Below are 17935 nucleotides of genomic sequence, written 5' to 3'. Positions count from 1 at the left end.
GTGTGCCTCATCAGGAGGTGGATGAGAGCCAATGAAATGCAGCCGTGGGCGCGGTGCTGTCAAACTCCGGGGAGGGGCGGGACCAAAGGGATGGAGCCCGAAATGTGACCCAAAACGAAGCCAATGAAGATGCCAGGTGGGCGGGGCACTGCCTTAAGGTTTCCGGGTGGAGCCAATGAGAAGCCGCACCGCCTCCCTGCTGCCTACGCCCCCGTAGGGAGCGCGCCGGAGCCTCGAGCAGCCGTTAGGGGCGGGGCCTACAGCCGCCCGCGCGCGGCTCGCGCCCTCCCCTTTGTATCGCCATGGCGGCGGCGGCGGCGGCGGCGAGGACAAGCGAGGGGTCGAGCGCGGCCGGGGCCTGAGGAGGCTACGCGACCATGGTGGTGAGGGGCCCACACGGCTGTCCGTCTGTCCGCGTGTCAGGCCGTCCGTCTTCGCGCGGCCCCGCCCCACGTGCCCCGCCCCCGGCCCCGCCCGAGCTCCTGGCCTGCGCCGCCCCTCACCCCTCGTCGCGGTCCCTAGCGGCCCCGGCCAGGTCCTGGGCCCGAGACCTTACCCCGGCCCCGCCCCCTCAGCGCGCATCCTCATCCCAGCCTTGAACAGGGGTGACGGTGGTCGGGGACCGGGGGCTCGGGGAGGAGGAGGAACTGGTCCAGGGAATGACCCCCTCCCCACAAGTGGCCTCTGCAGGGGCCTGCTGAGACCTCTGGGTGTTTTACCAGCCCCTGTCCCAGCGCTGCCCTCAGCATCTCATCCCAATCCCCTTCTCTCCCCGGCCTGGCCTCCTCCTCCTCAAGCCTCCCTCTCCTACCTCCAGCCCCTTTTTCTCATCCTGAGCTCCACCCCCACCTGACTCCATCCTCAGCCTGACCCTTTTCTTCCCTCCTCATTCTCATCCCATCTCCTCCCTATCTGAACACCCCCAACCCCATCAGCTTTACCTCAGCCTCTCAGCCCTTCCTCTCTTCTTTACCCACTCAACTCCCAAGCCAGTACTGTACCTCCTGCCTGGTCCTAGGGTTCTCTCCATATTCTTGTCCTCATCCCCCTCCCCCACCATGGCCCTCTTTCATCAGACTGCTCCTGCTCATTCGCCCATTCACCCGCTCATTCACTCACTTAACAGACACAGTCACTGAGGCCTCCTCCAGGCACAGAGAAAATGAGGTCCCATCCTACCCTGAGGAGCTTCATGGGTTGGAGGGGCACAGGGCCCCCAGGATGAGGCCCCGGGATGAACTTGGGGTTGTAAGGACACGCAGGAGGGAGAAGCTAGAACCCAGCCTGGGAAATCCCCATCTGGTGGCTGGTTAATTTATTCATCAGATTCCACTCAGCCCCAGCTAGCACTGGGCACTGGGGACCCAGAGAGGAATCTGAAACAATCCTGCCTGTGAGAAGCCCTCACTCTGTGCCAGGCAGTGCTGGGAAATCAACCCAGGGTCCTACTCCTGGGAGGGTCACAACCCAGTAATGTCTCAAAGTGGTCAGGGCTGTAATGGGGGAAGCACAGGCAGTCATCCTGGCAGGGAACATGAAGGGTTAGAGAGAGCCCAGAGGAAGTGTCCAACCCAACCTGCAGGGTCAGGGTGAACTTTCTTGAGGAGGGCATGTGTGAGTTAAGACCTGAGGGATGAGGAAGAGCAAACTTAGTGAAAGGATGGGGCAAGGGGTTCCAGGCAGAGGGAATGACCTGTGCAAAAGCCTAGAAGAAAATGAGAAGATGGTGCTTTTGGTGCACTCGTAGAAGTTCACAGAGAGGAACGCTCAGAGTGGGGATGATGGGGAGAGATGGGACTGGAGAGGTAAACAGAGACCACCTCAGGGAAGCCCAGAATGTCAGACCAGGAAGTTCAGACTTTATCTTGAGGACAACAGGGAGCCATTGGAGGTTAGGATCTATAGAGTGAGATGGGGACAGGTTTGTGTGTTGTGCAAATGTTTCTGGGGCTTGGTCTGGAAGAAAAGCTGGCAGGATAGGAGAGGTTGGAAACAGAAAGACTGATGAGATGAGGGGCTGTGATTGTCCAGACATCTTTTAAAACGTTAAGAGGCACACATAGGAGGTGGGGGCCACAGAAGAGTTTTAAACAGGGAGGGATGGGACCAGCGTGCTGTCTCCCCATGCACCTGCCTTGCCTTCGGCCACTTCGCCCTCAAACCCTGCTCCTCTAGCCCCGTTGCAGACCACATGTGGAGAAGCAGACCCATCCTCAGCCCAGCTCTTACCTCCCTGTGACCCAGCCTCTGACCTACCCTCCTACTCTGAGGTCCGGGTAAGAGTACTGAGCAACCCAGGCCTCTGGGCCCAGGCTGGCAGATAACAATGCTCCCATTGTCTCTCTGCTTCCATCTCTGGGGGCCTCTGCTTCACTCTTGTTCTGCAGGCTCGCAGTACTGACAGCCTGGATGGCCCAGGAGAGGGCTCCGTGCAGCCAATGCCCCCCACAGGGGGGCCCAGCGTGAAGGGAAAGCCTGGGAAGAGGTGAGGGGTGAGGGAGAGGTTCAGCTTCAGAGGTGGGCCAAATGTAGGAACCACTGGTGACATATCACATGTCTCTTAGGCTCTTAGCTCCTCGAGGGCCTTTCCCCCGGCTGGCAGACTGTGCCCATTTCCACTATGAGAATGTTGACTTTGGCCACATTCAGGTATGGGGACTTTGCCCCTGGTGGGAAGATAAGCTCCCAACCCTCCTGAAGCAGTGTCAGCCACTTTGCCCCTGAAACCTATCCCTGGGACTCGCTACTCCATCTGTCTGAGCAGTCAGTGGCAAGGGTTGCAGGGCAAAAGGGAATAGCTTCTTGCTTATTCGTTTATTCATCTGTTCTTTTATTCATTAAAAAACAATTTTTTATTGGATATCTGCTCTGTGCTGGGGTCCTGCACTCTGACTGAGATATCACCAGGCCCTGTCCCTGGGGAGGTTCCTTTGGTTCTCCCTGTGAGAGACACAGACTTGTCCTCAAATAGTGCCAGCCTGGAGTGATTAGGAGTGGGACAAAAGTGAGGCCTTCGTCTGGGCCTTTGCTTCCTTTTGCAGCTCCTGCTATCTCCAGAGCGTGAAGGCCCCAGCCTCTCTGGAGAGAATGAGCTGGTGTTTGGGGTGCAAGTGACCTGTCAGGTGAGGTCACCCCTGCCTCTTATCTAGTCTGAGGTACTGCCTACCATGGTTCTCAGCTCAGTGTAATGGGACCACAGTGCTCTTCTGTCCCTCCTACTCCCACAGGGCCGCTCCTGGCCGGTCCTCCGCAGTTATGATGACTTCCGTTCCCTGGATGCCCATCTTCACCGGTGCATATTTGACCGGAGGTTTTCTTGCCTCCCAGAGCTTCCCCCACCCCCAGAGGGTGCCAGAGCTGCCCAGGTAACCTGTTTGTTGTCCCCAGCCATTGGTGTTTTCTCATCAACCATGTGTCCTCATCAAGGCAGGGAGATAGATAAATATTTAAACACTGGTGTGGTTTGAGTCTCCACCAGTCAGGATAGAGAGGTCCTAGAACTGCAGGAAGGTCCTAGAAGCTCTCTTTAGTTTCAGGACCAGGGGAAGGTCCAGGGGGTTCCCTGGGACTGTCCATGTGGCCATACCACTGTGAAACATTCAGAAGCTTGGGAGAGCGTGTCTGCAAACCGATTTGCCACTGTTTTAGTATTTAACAGCTGGGCAGCACCCATGCCTCCAGACTGAATTTGAACCTGACCAGAGGGAGGCAAGCAAGGGCAGTGTGGGAGGGCAGATGAGGGGGTCTCTCTCAGGCTGCCTCACAGGCTGTGAGGAGCCTACCCTAACCACCTGTCCCCAGATGCTGGTACCGCTGCTGCTACAGTACCTGGAGACCCTGTCAGGACTGGTGGACAGTAACCTCAACTGTGGGCCTGTGCTCACCTGGATGGAGGTAGGTTCCAGCAGGGGGACTTGGTGTTGGGAGGAGAAGGAGTGTCGGAGGAGCAGGAACCAGGCTGGGGGTGTCTGTAGGCAAGGAAAGAAACAAGCCAGAGTAGAGGAGGCACTGGTATTTTAGTGTCTGTGTGGGTGCATGCCTGATAGAGAGAGAGAGCAAGAGAGAAGGAGGGAGGGAGAGTATGTATCTATGTTAGTGGGTGTTGGGATGTAGGGATGTGAGGATCTAAAGGTATATCAGGTAGAAATGGATTTGGCTATCACTCACATAACAGCTAGCTAATAGTAGTTTAAACCAGAGAGATTTTAGGTAGCAAACATGCAGTGCATGCCATGGAGGATGAGGTTACACGGGTAGATGGGGAGGACTTAGGGGCAGGATAGTAGTCAGACATGTATGGGGAAAGAATGGGGTTTGTTTTGGAGAGGGCAAGAATTGAGGGGGGTGGCCAATAGCCCTGCCTGCCAGGCGATCTTAAGTAGGGGACAAGTCATTGACTATGGAGGAAACTTCTGTGCCTTTATCATTACCTTCTCTCACCTCTCCCATCTACCCTCTGTCTCAGCTGGACAATCATGGTCGGCGACTACTCCTCAGTGAAGAGGCTTCCCTCAACATCCCTGCAGTGGCTGCCGCCCATGTGGTTAAACGGTACACAGCCCAGGCACCCGATGAGCTGTCCTTTGAGGTGAGGCTGTGGGGGAGCAGACTCCAGCTGGCATCCCCACTACTGCTATCCCTCTGACCCTCCTCCTCCTCCCCCCACCCACTTTAGGTGGGAGACATTGTCTCAGTGATCGACATGCCACCCACAGAAGACCGAAGCTGGTGGCGGGGCAAGCGAGGTTTCCAGGTGAGCCTGACTTGAGTAGACAAGTGAGGCTTGAGTGCTGTGCCAATTAGGGTAGCCTAGTCACGGACCCTCAATCCTCCTCAGGTCGGTTTCTTCCCCAGTGAGTGTGTAGAACTGTTCACAGAGCGACCAGGTCCTGGACTAAAGGCAGGTAAGTGCCATGGATGGGGTAGAGGCGGGGGCCTCCTGCATCCTTTGCCTACTGTCCATCCTTTCCACCCCCTGTTCACCCACAGATTCTGATGGCCCCCCGTGTGGCCTCCCAGCTCCTCAGGGTATCTCCTCTCTGACCTCAGGTAATGGAAGTGAGAAGCCAGGCCCCTGTCTCCCTGCCCTTCTTGGCCAGTGACTACCCTAACCCTGTGTGACCTACCTTTGCCCTTACAGCTGTGCCCCGACCTCGTGGAAAGCTGGCTGGCCTCCTCCGTACCTTTATGCGCTCCCGCCCTTCTTGGCAGCGGCTTCGGCAGCGGGGAATCCTGCGGCAGAGGGTGTTCGGCTGCGACCTTGGAGAGCACCTCAGCAACTCAGGCCAGGATGGTGAGTCCTCGGCCAAAGTGCCTTCCCCTCCCTCCCACCCCAGACACAGCTTGCCCAGCTCTGACCCTGCAGCTTTCTCCCAGTGCCCCAGGTACTGCGCTGCTGCTCTGAGTTTATCGAGGCCCATGGCGTGGTGGATGGAATTTACCGGCTTTCGGGTGTGTCCTCCAATATCCAGAGGCTACGGTGAGGCTACTAACCCCTTCTTTTCACAGACATTTACTGAGTACCATCTTTCTTTCAGGTCCTGTGCCATGTATTGGGGACACAAAGTTAGTAAAGTTAGGAAGGGCATAGGGTAGAAGTGGACTGAGGTAGGGAAGTGGGAGGGCTGCCTTGAGAAGGTGCCACCCCAGCTAAGACCTGAAGGGGAAAAGTAGAGTTAGCTCTCTATGCAGAGAGATCTCCCTTCACTAAGCACCTGCTATGTGCCAAGTACTCTTCTAGGCCCTGGACACCTAAAAGGGAATGAGACAACCAGAAACCCCTGTCCTCCTGGGGCTCACTTGCTAGAGAGAGACTAGCCAAGACGTGATCATTTACTAGAAGGTAACAAGTACTATGAAGAAAAATAGACTGAGCTTGAATATAATAATGAATCAGGGAGGAGTATTGCATTTTTAATTGGGGTTGGGGGTGGGAGGCAGGGAAGGTTCTGTATGGGAGAGCTCTGGAGATGGCGAGGGAATAGCCATGCAGATATCCTAGGAAAAGTTTTCACAGTAGAAACAATAGCCAGTGCAAAGGAGAAAGTGGTAGGAGATGATGTACAAAAAGTCATGAGGGGCAGATTGTTCAGGGCCTTCCTGATAACTCTTAGGATTTGGCCTTTACTCCAAGTAGGGACCTACAAGAGGGTTCTGAGCCCAGGAGATTCAGCACACATAATCTTCTAGGAGGTGGAAGCAGTGAGGCAGCAGCAAGGAACTGCCAGGAGGCCGTGAAGTCAGAGCATGAGGCCTGGGGAAGACAGTAAAAGATAAGGCCCAGAGGTCTTAGTAGATAGGAGCATTTACCCACAAGCTATGATACTTCTGCTTTTATGTGAACTTTTTACTCCTTTGTGGTAGGAGTGAGGTCACACTCTGGAGTCCGATGGCTTTGGGTAAAGGTATACACAGATGTAAAGGTACATCTCCCACCTGCACCTTGGTGTCCTCCCCTGTAAAATAGGATACACTCATCTTTGCCACACATTCCTGGTGGGCAGTTCAGAGAGGTTCTGGGGAAGAGGATTGCATCCACCTGTGGGCACTGGGGTGTTGTAGAGGAAACACAGTCAGGTGGATGAGCTTGGACTTGAATCTTTCTCTTCTTTTGCCTGGTGGCTTTAGGCATGAGTTTGACAGTGAGAGGCTTCCAGAACTGTCTGGCCCTGCCTTCCTGCAGGACATCCACAGTGTATCCTCCCTCTGCAAGCTCTACTTCCGAGAGCTGCCAAACCCCTTGCTCACCTACCAGCTCTACGGAAAGTTCAGCGTGAGTAGGGGGCCGGGCCAGGTGGAAGGGGTGCTAGGATACTTCTGGCCCAGTTCTCATCGTGCCTGTCCCCATCCCAGGAGGCCATGTCAGCGCCTGGGGAGGAGGAGCGCCTAGTGCGGGTCCATGATGTCATCCAGCAGCTGCCCCCGCCTCACTACAGGTAAGCCAGGAGGGGACTGGGCTGTGGTGGGATCCCTAGGGTGTTAAGGCTCAGGTATTTGCCTCTGCTCCCACCCCAGGACCCTGGAGTACCTGCTGAGGCACTTGGCCCGCATGGCAAGACACAGTGCCAACACCAGCATGCATGCCCGCAATCTAGCCATCGTCTGGGCACCCAACCTGCTGCGGTAAGCAGGCAGTGAGCCAGCTTGTCTCTTTAGCTCCATGCCACAGGGCAGCCTTATTCTGCTCTCCATCCCAGGAGCTGCCCCCACAACTGTGACCCATCAGTGAGAAAAGTGCAGGGTGGTGTCTGATGGTGAGGAGTACTGAGGAGAAAGATACAGAACAGGGTCAGGGCAGCATGATGTTTTTAGATGAGAGTCAGGAAGGGCCACAATGAAGGAGGTGAAGGAAGAGCTCATGTGGACATCTGGGGAGGAGCAAGCCAGACAGGGGATAGCAAGGGCAGGGACTGGGATTGTACCTGGTGTGTTGGAATGGCAGGGAGGCCAGTGTGGCTGGAGTTGAGTAAGAAAGGGCGGGGGGTGGGGGGAGCACAGGATTGAACGGAAGTAGATGATGAAGTCAGAGAGGAGATGGGATCATATGGTGAGGCCTTGGCATTCACCCAGAGGAGCAGCCAGGGGAAAGGAGTTTAGATCCTGGGTAAGAGTTTGTAGGTGGGACCCACAGTGTCTGCTCGATGACTGGATGTGGTTGAGAGGGAAAGAGAGGGGTCAAGGATGACCCCATGGTGTTTGGGCTGAGCCACCAACAGGACCACATTGGCTGAGATGGGGAAAGTAGAGAAGCAGCAGTTTTGGGGGAAGGTTGAGAGCCCAGTTCTAGATGCGATCCATTTGAAGTCAAAGGTGTTGAGTAGACAGTCATGGCTTCTATTGGCTTCTGTTTGCCAAGCCAGACCTGCCAGCTGGGACTCAAAGCACCTGGCCTTCCTCCTGCCCCCCTCCAGGTCCATGGAGCTAGAGTCAGTGGGGCTGGGTGGGGCAGCGGCCTTCCGGGAGGTTCGGGTGCAGTCAGTGGTGGTGGAATTCCTGCTCACTCACGTGGACGTTCTGTTCAGCGACACCTTTGCCTCTGCTGGCCTCGACCCTGCAGGTACACCACCCCTCCTTTGTGTCCTGACCATTGCCTCTCTGTGTCAGTGGGAGGGCAGATGGGCTCCCAGCCCCCTATTCATACCACATAGAAGCTGGGTCTCCCTCCCAGCTCCTTGAGGACCCAGCCCCGGCCTTTCCCCCCCACTCTGCCCCGCCCCAGCCTCCTTCTCATTTCAGCTCCTCCGCTCAGGATCCCCACTTCTTGGCCCGGATGCTGCTCTTCCTTCACCCTTTGTAGTTCCTGGGGGCGCCTAGGGCCATGGGTCCACCTGGGAGGAGGTGGGAGGTCCCCAGACTTGGCCCCACCCTCACCCCTCCCAGACTCCCTGCCCTGCCCTGGACCCCAGCCCAGTCAGGATTCAGCGCATCGGAGGGCCCTCTGGCCCGAGGTAACTGAAGCCAGAGCCGCTGCCCTCGCTGGCTGCTGGGAGCTGCCTCCTCATCAGCTCGTTCTGCCTCACTCCTCCTCCTCACCTGCCTGCTGCCCACCCATTCCCGCCCAACCTGCCCTGGCCCCCTGCCTTGCCAGCCCGGGTGGGCACGCTGCGGGGCCGGGGCTTGGGCTGTAGCGCTTGGCTTTGCCTGTGGCCTTGGGTGGCCAGAGGGCTGATAGCTATCCACTTTCCGCATTCCCCAGGCCGCTGCCTCCTTCCCAGGCCTAAGTCCCTTGCGGGCAGTGGCCCCTCTACTCGCCTGCTGACGCTGGAGGAAGCTCAGGCTCGCACCCAGGTCCGGCTGGGCACACCTACTGAGCCTACAACCTCCAAGGCCCCTGTTTCACCTGTGGAAAGGTAGTGAGGTGCTAGGAGAGGGGAGGGGCTGGCCTGGAGGCCTGGGCTCTTCATACTGCCTTCTGTGTCTCACCCAAACCCCAGAAGGAAAAGGGAGAGAAGCGAGAAACAGCGGAAGCTAGGGGGCAGCAGCTGGAAGACCTTCTTTGCACTGGGCCGGGGCCCCAGTGCCTCCCGAAAGAAGCCTCTCCCCTGGTTGGGGGGCAGCCGGGCCCCACCACAACCTTCAGGTCAGAGGCTGGGCATTTGGTGTGGGGTGGGGGTGATAGGGTGTGGAGTGCTCCCGTGACCCCCTGCCTTTCTTCACAGGCAGCCGAACTGACGCGGTCACGCTAAGATCAGCCAAGAGCGAGGAGTCTCTGTCATCACAGGCCAGCGGGGCTGGTGAGCATAGGGTGGGCCATACCTGTGCCCGGGTGGAGAGGATGAGATTCTGGGGTTGACCTCCAAATGCTCCGTTACAAATTTGGGGGTCTTGGAGTTTAAAAAATTTTTAATCTGGACATTAGTAAAATGATTTGGATAAAGCATGCTTGGCTCACGACACACTGTAACCGTTGATCTATGCAGGACCCTTTAAAAAAGTCTTTTATTTATTAATTTCTTTTGAAAACTTTAAAATAATAGAATGAACACCCATTGAACTCACAGGCCAACCCCAGAACCAAAAGAGCCCCAATACCTTACCTGTGAGCTCCCTAACTTCCCACCTGGGCCTCCCTACCAGAGGTTTCTAAATTTGATGGTTATCACCGCCTTGATTTTCAGGTTTGATAACATGCAGATGTAGAGGAATATATTGCTCAGTCCTTTCTACTCACTTTTGAGACTTTATTTAAGGGTATCATAAGAATGGTGCTATCGTGTGTGTGAAGGTTGACTTTGTCACTCACCCTTTACGTTACCAACTCCCCTCCACCCCTCATGTAGCTCAGGCTTGCCACTTTCCATTGCTCCCTAATATTCCACATGTGACTACCCATTCTTCTTCCCATGGACTGGGGGCTCTTATGACCAGTTCCTAGTACACCCACGTTCCTGGGAGATCGCTCCTCCTAGTGACCAGGAGCGCACTTGCTATCCTCTAGGGTGTGCACAGTCTGTTGAACCAGACAAGATCGGTTGTTTTCCAAAGAAAATCTTTCCAAAGATGGTTGTCCCACCCTGTACTTCCAGGAGCTGTTCCTGAGAGCCTTTGGAATTGTCAGACTTATTTCTTGCCTTTGGGTGTGGAATGGTTCTCTCCATGGTCATGATATTCATTTTCCTCATCACCCAAGAGTTTGAGCTGTAATTTGTGGATTCACAGCCCTTGTGCCCCTCTCCAGGGAAGGGCCTCCTTTTGTCACTACTAAGTTGTGCGTCCTGTCCTCACTTGTGTGTGGTTATGTAAAGGTCTGACCCTTAAATTCCCACTCCCCACTTCCAGGTCTCCAGAGGCTGCACAGGCTACGGCGACCCCACTCCAGCAGTGATGCCTTCCCTGTGGGCCCAGCACCTGCCGGCTCCTGCGAGAGTCTGTCCTCGACTTCCTCCTCTTCCTCCTCCTCTTCCTCATCTGCCTCCTCCTCAGAGTCCTCAGCAGCTGAGCTGGGCGCACCCTCCGGGTCCCCCTCACACCGTACCTCAGCCTGGCTAGATGATGGTGATGAGTTGGACTTTAGCCCACCCCGCTGCCTGGAGGGGCTCCGGGGGCTTGACTTTGATCCCCTTACCTTTTGCTGCAGCAGCCCCACCCCAGGGGACCCCGCACCACCTGCCAGCCCGGCACCCCCAGCTCCTGCTTCTGCCTTCCCACCCAAGGCCACCCCTCAGGCCCTCTCACCTCGTGGGCCAGCCAGTCCTGCCTCATCCATTGTGCTGGACATCTCTGAGCCCCTGGCTGTATCAGTGCCACCTGCCGTGCTAGAGCTACTGGGAGCAGGGGGAACACCTGCCTCGGTCACCCCATCACCGCCTCTGCCGTCAGCCATCAGCCCTGGCCCAGGCCTGCGACCCCATTTTATCCCTCTGTTACTGCGTGGCGCCGAGACCCAGCTGAGTGACACCTGCCAGCGGGAGATCTCCAGCAAGCTGTCACTGCCTGGTCCCCGGGGCCTCCAAGACCGGCATGGTGAGTCCTGCTCAGCCTACCCACACCCTCATGGACCCCTGAGGCTACACCCAGGACTCTGCTGACCTTCCTTTCTGTTCCTCCCTGTCTAGATTCTGGTATGGATTCACCACTGCTGCCCCCACCCCTATCCCTCCTGCGGCCTGGGGGGGCTCCACCTCCACCACCCAAGAACCCAGCACGCCTCATGGCCTTGGCCCTGGCTGAGCGGGCTCAGCAAGTGGCCCAGCAACAGGGCCAGCAAGAGCATGGGGGCACTCCACCTGTTCCCCTCTCCCCTTTCCGCCACTCACTATCCCTGGAGGTAGGTGGGGAGCCCCCAGGGACCTCAGGGAGTGGGCCACCCCCACAGTCCCTAGCCCCCCAAGGTGCTTGGACCCCTGGACCCCCGCCCTACCTACCAAGGCATCAAAGTGATGGCAGCCTGGTGAGAAACCAGCGGCCCATGGGGGCTGCAAGGAGGGGACTCAGAACCCCTACCCAGGTTGGCACCCAGCAACTCAGAGTGGCTGGGGGATGCAGGGATGCACCAGGAACGGTAGCCCAGCCCCCATGTTCTGTCCCCTTACAGGGTCCTACCCCCAGCTTCTTCTCTTCAGCCCCCCGGGAGTGTCTACCATCCTTCCTCGGGGCCCCCAAGCCTGGCTTCTACCCCTTGAGTGGCCCCCCATCCTTCCAGCCTACGTCCTCAGCTCCAGTCTGGAGGAGACCCTTTGGTCCCCCTGCATCACTTGACAGGGGAGAGAACCTATACTATGAAATTGGGGGTGGTGAGGGATCTCCGTACTGTGGCCCCACCCGGTCCTGGAGCCCCTTCCGCTCCATGCCCCCTGAGAGGCTCAATGCCTCATATGGAGTGCTTGGCCAATCACCACCACTTCACAGGTCTCCTGACTTCCTGCTCAGTTACCCACCCCCTCCCTCCTGTTTACCCCCTGACCACCTTGGCTATTCAGCCCCCCAGCACCCTGCCCGGCGCTTCCCCCGACCTGAGCCCCTCTATGTCAACCTAGCCCTGGGGCCCCGGGGGCCCTCACCTGCCTCCTCTTGCTCCTCCTCTCCTCCTGCCCATCCTCGAAGTCGCTCAGATCCTGGACCCCCAGTCCCCCGCCTTCCCCAGAAACAGCGGGCACCCTGGGGCCCCCACCCTCCTCATAGGCTGCCTGGACCCTGGGGCCCACCTGAGCCTCTTATGCTCTATGGGGCAGCCCCACCAGCCTATGGGAGGGGCAGTGAGCACCTCCGAGGGTCTCTGTACAGGAATGGGGGTCAAGGAGGGGAGGGGGCTGGTCTCCCACCCCCTTATCCCAGTCCCAGCTGGTCCCGCCACTCTGAGGGCCAGACCCGAAGCTACTGCTAAGCCAGAGTTGGGTATTCCTCACTGGATCTTGGCCCAATTTTACCCCTTGTTTTGTATTTTCTTGAGCTCCTGACCCCTTCCCCAGGTTTCTGACTTTGTAATTTGCTTCTGATGTGGGTCCCTAACTTTTAATCATAGCTCCCCTGCCCTACACTGAAGGGCACACACACCCCTATCACAACCATCCTCCACCTTGGGGGCCCTCACACAAATCTGAGGGGACTAGGCTGATACCCTGACCTCCTTCTCCCTCCAGGAGCCCCCAGCATGTTCTGACCTGTGCACAGGGGCGGGGAGTGGGGCAGCTCCTGCCCATCCGCCACCCCACTCCCACCCCACTAAACCATCTGACAAAATTAATAAATAAAAACAGTGAAAATGTTGTTGCTGGTATCACACTAGAGACAGGCTCAGTGAATTACAAGGCAGAGACACAGATGGGTTGCTTTATTGCTTTATTTCCTTTGGGGTAGGTGCACGGTGGAAGGGACTTCTAGGAGGCTCTGCAGGGTCGGCGGTGGGGTCTGTCACCCTAGAAATCTATGTCAGGAGTGGAACTGAGGCTGGGCTTCTCAGGGTTGGCATCCACCTCACAGCTCTGCTATGATCTCCTCCAACAGATCCATACTGGGCAATGGTGGGGTGGGGGTAGACCTAGGGTTACCTCAGGGATGAAAGAATGGCCCAGCGTTTTCCCCTTCTCCAGGGTCCCCTTTCTTACTTCTGTAGGCTGGAGAAGAGACCTCCTCTGATCCACTCAGTGCTGGGCACCTCCAGGAGAAAAGGGCTAGAACTGCCACCCTGTGGCCATGGGGCTTGGGTGGGGCCTGAGGAGGTGAGATGGGGCAGGAAACGGACTCAGGGTTCCCTGTTTCACCTGCCCTCATGGTCTTCCCTACCACCATCCTTCAAGAGGGATGGTGTAGCCTCCCTGTCGGTCATCGGGTAGGGGGCAGGCTCATGGATTGGAAGTCTGTCAGGTCAGTCCTGTGTGTGTGAGGCAGAAGCCTCTGCAGGGCCTGGATCTTGGTCAAGAACTTCCTCTCAAGCTGTTCCACAGAGTTCTGGGGCTCAGCAGGGAAGTAGGGCTAGTCAGAGGTCACAGCCCAGCTAGGGGTTTCTATGAGTCACCCATCAGAGGAGAGACATCAGGGAACTTGATTGAAGAGGAGGCAGGGTCCCAGGTTAGCAAGGGGACAGTCACACAGGGCCCTGTTGGTGTCCATACCATTGAGCTGGGCTCCAGGTGGCAGTGCAGGCTAACCCTGGCTGTGGTCTCCCGAGACTGCAGCCGACAGCAGGGACTGAGGTCGGTGCGGGGGCTGTTGCCTAGAGTGAAGCTGCTGCCTGAGTTCCAGGCTGTGCCCTTCTGGGCCCTGCCATGGCTTGTGACCTCTGGAGCCACTGGGGCCTGTGAAGCATGATAGCAGGGAGCTAAAATGGGTTTCCCGGGTGCCCCGTGGCCCCATTGGTCTTGTATATCCGTGCCCTGGCTCCAACCTGGGATGGGATGGGGCCCGGGGGCACCACAGGGAACCTGGGTCTGAGTGGAGTCTTGGCTCTGGAAGCCACCTCATAGTACGATATCTCTGGGGGATGAAACCAACTGATTATAGTAAGGAAGGGGAGAGGGAGGGAACACAGTTCCTCTGTGCTCAGTACCTACCATCACTCCCTCCTTGCCCTTTTACCTGGTAGGGAGCCCTGGGATGGAGGGCCCAGCGTGGCCCAGTCCATTGGAGAGCTCACCTCATGAGCCGAGACCTGTGAAGACAAGGCTGGGCGTGGAGACATAGGCCTACACTCCACATAGCTACACCCTGCCCCCCACCCTTCTGTCCTGTACCTGGGCCATGGCCTCCTGCAGCAGGTATAAAGTACTCTGCAGGCTGCCCCAGTGATCAGTGGGTCCTAGGCCCAACCCAGTCTGAACCAGGAGCTGGTAGGGGCTGGCACCAGGGGGTCCAGAGCCAGGCTCTTACCTGCCTGCAATCTGGCCTTCAGCTCAGGCCCCTTTCTCCCAGCCCTGGACAGGTCTCCTGGGGGGGGGGGGGGGGAAGCATGACTGGGGACCCAAATGATGGGGTGCCTCAGTGGAACTGGGTATAGCGTCACTCACCAGTGAAGATCTTCTCTACCAAGCTGTAGAGATCCGAGGTGGTGGTGGGCATGTCACCACAGATCAACTCAAGTGGCAACCATGGGTACAGTTCAGGGGGTGGAGGCAACCTTGGGCCTAGGCCTCCCTAGGGGCAACCCTGCTGTGGCCTGTGGAGCCCAAGGGGCCTGGTGAGCTGATGGCCACTGGTCAGAGCCATGGGGGCAGGTGGGAAGGGCAGATTCCCACCTTTGCCATAGCCAGTGTTGGCATAGAGGATGCCCGTGCTCCAAGCTGCCCACCTTGGCGAGGTCTGGCCACACCAGCTACACAGTATGGGAGCTGAGGCTGCCGTGAGTATGCCAGTGGTCTTGCAGGAACAGCAGGGCCTCCAGCACCTGCAGCAACAGGAGGCCAGGTGACAGGCCCGGCACAGCCTGGGATGCCCCCTTGCTCAGTCCCCGTGGATGCAGTACTGCATACAGGGAGCCCAACCACACAGGCTCAAAGAGGACGCGCAGCCCCAACACGTCCACCACGGGGCTCAGAGCCATAAGCAGCAACAGACTGGGGTGGTGCAGGGTGCTGGGCAGGAGGGTAGCAGGTTATGAGGAGACCCCCAACCCACACAAGATGGGGGCTGCTCCTGGACACAGACCACTTCGTGCCAGGGGCAGACAGTCTGTACCAGTCAAAAGACAAGTGGGCAACCTGAGACCCAGGATCACACTGTCTGTCTATAGTGCCCCAACCCATGCTCACCCACTCCGTAAGGCCTACAAGCCTCAGAACTCCCCAGTGTGTGTGTTTGTGTGGGGGTCACTCCAGCAGGAGGACTCCTTGCTAGGTACTGGCCCCTCTAACCCGGGTCATTCTCTGGCCATCTGTTTCTGCAGCACTTGGGTTGGGTGGCCGGGCAGGCAGGAGTTGTGGGTGAGGGTACCTGCAATGCTGAAGGTCAGCCAGCAGCACATCAGGTGGGGTCCCAGGTGCCTTCACCTGCTGCACAGTCACGGGGTGGCCCCTCCACAGGAGGCTGGGGAAGGGGACAGGAGGAGGGTGTGTAGGTCTGAGACTTGGGAACTGAGGGGGATGGGAGCTAGGTGAGCTAGAGTCTTACCCAAGCCCTCCCCAGAGCTGAGCAGGGGCTAACTCTCACTTGGCCATGAGGGTGTGGTAGCTGCTCTCAAAGGTGTGGTCAGGCTCACCCTGGGCGGGCAGCAACTCCTTGGGGTCCGCAAGGGGTATCCCTGTTACCAGCCACAGCGAGGACAAGGGGCCACACAGTTTGTGCCCAGAGCCAGCCTGCAACTTGCCCAGGAGTGCAGTGGATGTCCACTCTCCACCGTGCACTAGCGCTGCTATGTGGGTGTGGCAGAGCTGCAATAGCTCCAGCACCTGGATGGGATCCATGGGCTGAGGCTGGGAGGGGGTGGAGATGCTGGTCCCAATGTCCCTGTCTGCCCAGGCCACTGCTCAGCTCCCAGCTCTGCTTGGCACCACCCTGCTCAGCCCAGTCCCATGGTGTGCGGCCCTGCCAGTCCCGCAGACACAGGTCTCCACCCACCTGCAGCAGGTGCTGCATCACCAGGCTGCAGCCCGAGAAGGCTGCCGCATGCACTGGTGTGCTGCCATCCAGGCAGCAGCTGCAGTGGAACAATGAGGGTTGGGAATAGATTAGGAAAGGGACAGGACAGAGATAGAAGGTGGCAGGACAGGGAACTTGGGGATGGGAGGAGTCACTGTGAACCTGGGAAGGTCATGGAGACCAAAAGGTGTCTTTGAAAGTTGAAGCACCAGGAGAATGGGAGGAGTCATTGGGGAATGAGAACAGGTTAACTGAGAGACAAGGGGGGTCACCAAGGGATGGGAGTGTCACCAGAGAATGGAAGTGGGAAGGGGGAGCGGGACTTAGGGAGAGAGACCTCTGGGGAAGACAGCCTTGGTTCTCAGACGCTCAGATTCAGGGTCCTGGGAGTGTAGGGACCTTGCCACATGTCACTCACTGGTTGGGGTTGGCACCAAAAGCCAGCAGGAGCTGCATGGATGAGCTGTGGCCCAGGAGTACCAAAAGGAAAAGCCCCGTCTGCCCAGCAGAGTTCTCACTATCTACCTGGACAACTGAGACATGGCAAGGCTGGAGACTGTCCCCTCCCCATACCCTCGGGGCAGATGTCCTGGGAGACTGTGGATCACGCCCATACCAATCCCCAGCCTCCATGTTCCCTCCTTGGCTGGGTGATTCTTGACCTCAGGTTCCATCTCTGTATCCTGGAATTCCCATCCTCTGGCTCCTGGGAACTCTGCCTCAGAATCTATCTCAAGCTAATGCTCTTGGGATCACCATAAGGACCATAGATTTGGAATAAGGGATGACAGCCATCTGCCACACCAACATCCACCTCCTGACCTAGTGATGTCAAAATCACCCAAATGTCCTTAGTAGCCAGCATCAAGTGAACTGTGCTAACAAGAGCCTATACCCAGCTCTTACTCAGTGTTGTAAACCCAGGCCCCATAGTGCCCCATCCAATTCTTCAAGAAAAGCAACACTCTGGATTTTATCAGGAAATCTCTCAAGTTTATTATTGAACACTGCATCCAAAAACTGAACCCAAGGTGCAATCTCCTTTGTATTACCATCTCCACTCACCCCACCCACCCCACCCACCATCCTGCTCAGATTCTGCTTCCCAATCCCTCCTAATTTGCCCCAAGCCCTGGATCTCCCTTCTCATCATCCCAGGGATCCTCTTCCTCCAGGTCCTACCCCAAAGAGGGTGAACGCATGGTGTGCCAGCTGCACTCCACAACTTAGTACTTGACATGGCTCATCAATTGCGTGGCTGCTCCAATCCGACCTGGTTTCTGTCTCAAAATCCCTCCACGCATGACCCTTCAGGAACCTCTGAATACCGCATCTACTCATCATCCTTATGCCCCATTCAACTCAATAGCCAACCATCATTTGCAGTGACATACTAACTGGTTTTCTGCATTCACTTTGCCCCACAAAGGGATCTTCTTAAAATACAAATCATTTCAAGGACACGATAATCTCATACAAGTTGTTCCCTTAAAATAAAAACAGAAAAAGAGGCAAAGCACATTTTACGAGACTGGTATGACCTTCATTCCAAAACCAAATGAGAGTTTCCATAACCAGCAAATAAAATTATGTATCTATTCCACTTATAAATATACATGCAGAAATCCTAAGAAATATAAGGGGGGTGTGCCAGTTTGAAAGGATGTATGTACCCTAGAAAAGCCAATGTTTACTCCCAATCCCATTTTGTAAAGGTAGCCATTTCTTCGAATCCCTATTGAAACTGTAATTAGATTATCTCCCTGGAGATGTGACTCAATCAAGAGTGGTTGTTAAGATGGATTAGATGGAGATGTGTCTCCACCCATTTGGGTGGGTCTTGATTAGTTTGCTGGAATCCTATAAAAGAGGAAACATTTCAGAGAAAAAGAGATTCAGAGAGAGCAGAACAGAACGACATAGCCAT

At 56.7% G+C, this 17935-nt stretch overlaps 1 protein-coding gene across 1 annotated transcript; it reads left to right on the top strand.

Annotated features, from left to right (window-relative positions):
• The first annotated feature begins 257 nt into the window (after positions 1-257).
• ARHGAP33 (Rho GTPase activating protein 33) lies at positions 258-12705 on the top strand. Its single transcript, XM_077132077.1, has 21 exons — positions 258-383; positions 2388-2485; positions 2565-2649; positions 3042-3122; positions 3228-3365; positions 3802-3894; positions 4466-4588; positions 4676-4753; positions 4838-4904; positions 4990-5049; positions 5141-5293; positions 5377-5479; positions 6628-6772; positions 6853-6935; positions 7015-7122; positions 7911-8056; positions 8696-8849; positions 8934-9079; positions 9159-9233; positions 10279-10962; positions 11055-12705. Exons 1-21 carry the CDS (start codon positions 378-380, stop codon positions 12320-12322), a joined length of 3894 nt encoding a protein of 1297 aa, XP_076988192.1. The 5' UTR covers positions 258-377; the 3' UTR covers positions 12323-12705.
• The last annotated feature ends 5230 nt before the right edge of the window (positions 12706-17935 follow it).

The sequence above is a fragment of the Tamandua tetradactyla genome, chromosome 16 (genome assembly GCF_023851605.1).
Source record: "Tamandua tetradactyla isolate mTamTet1 chromosome 16, mTamTet1.pri, whole genome shotgun sequence".
NCBI lineage: Eukaryota > Metazoa > Chordata > Mammalia > Pilosa > Myrmecophagidae > Tamandua > Tamandua tetradactyla.
Note: the sequence above shows the minus strand (reverse complement) of the source record. Positions and strands in the feature narration are given on the sequence as shown.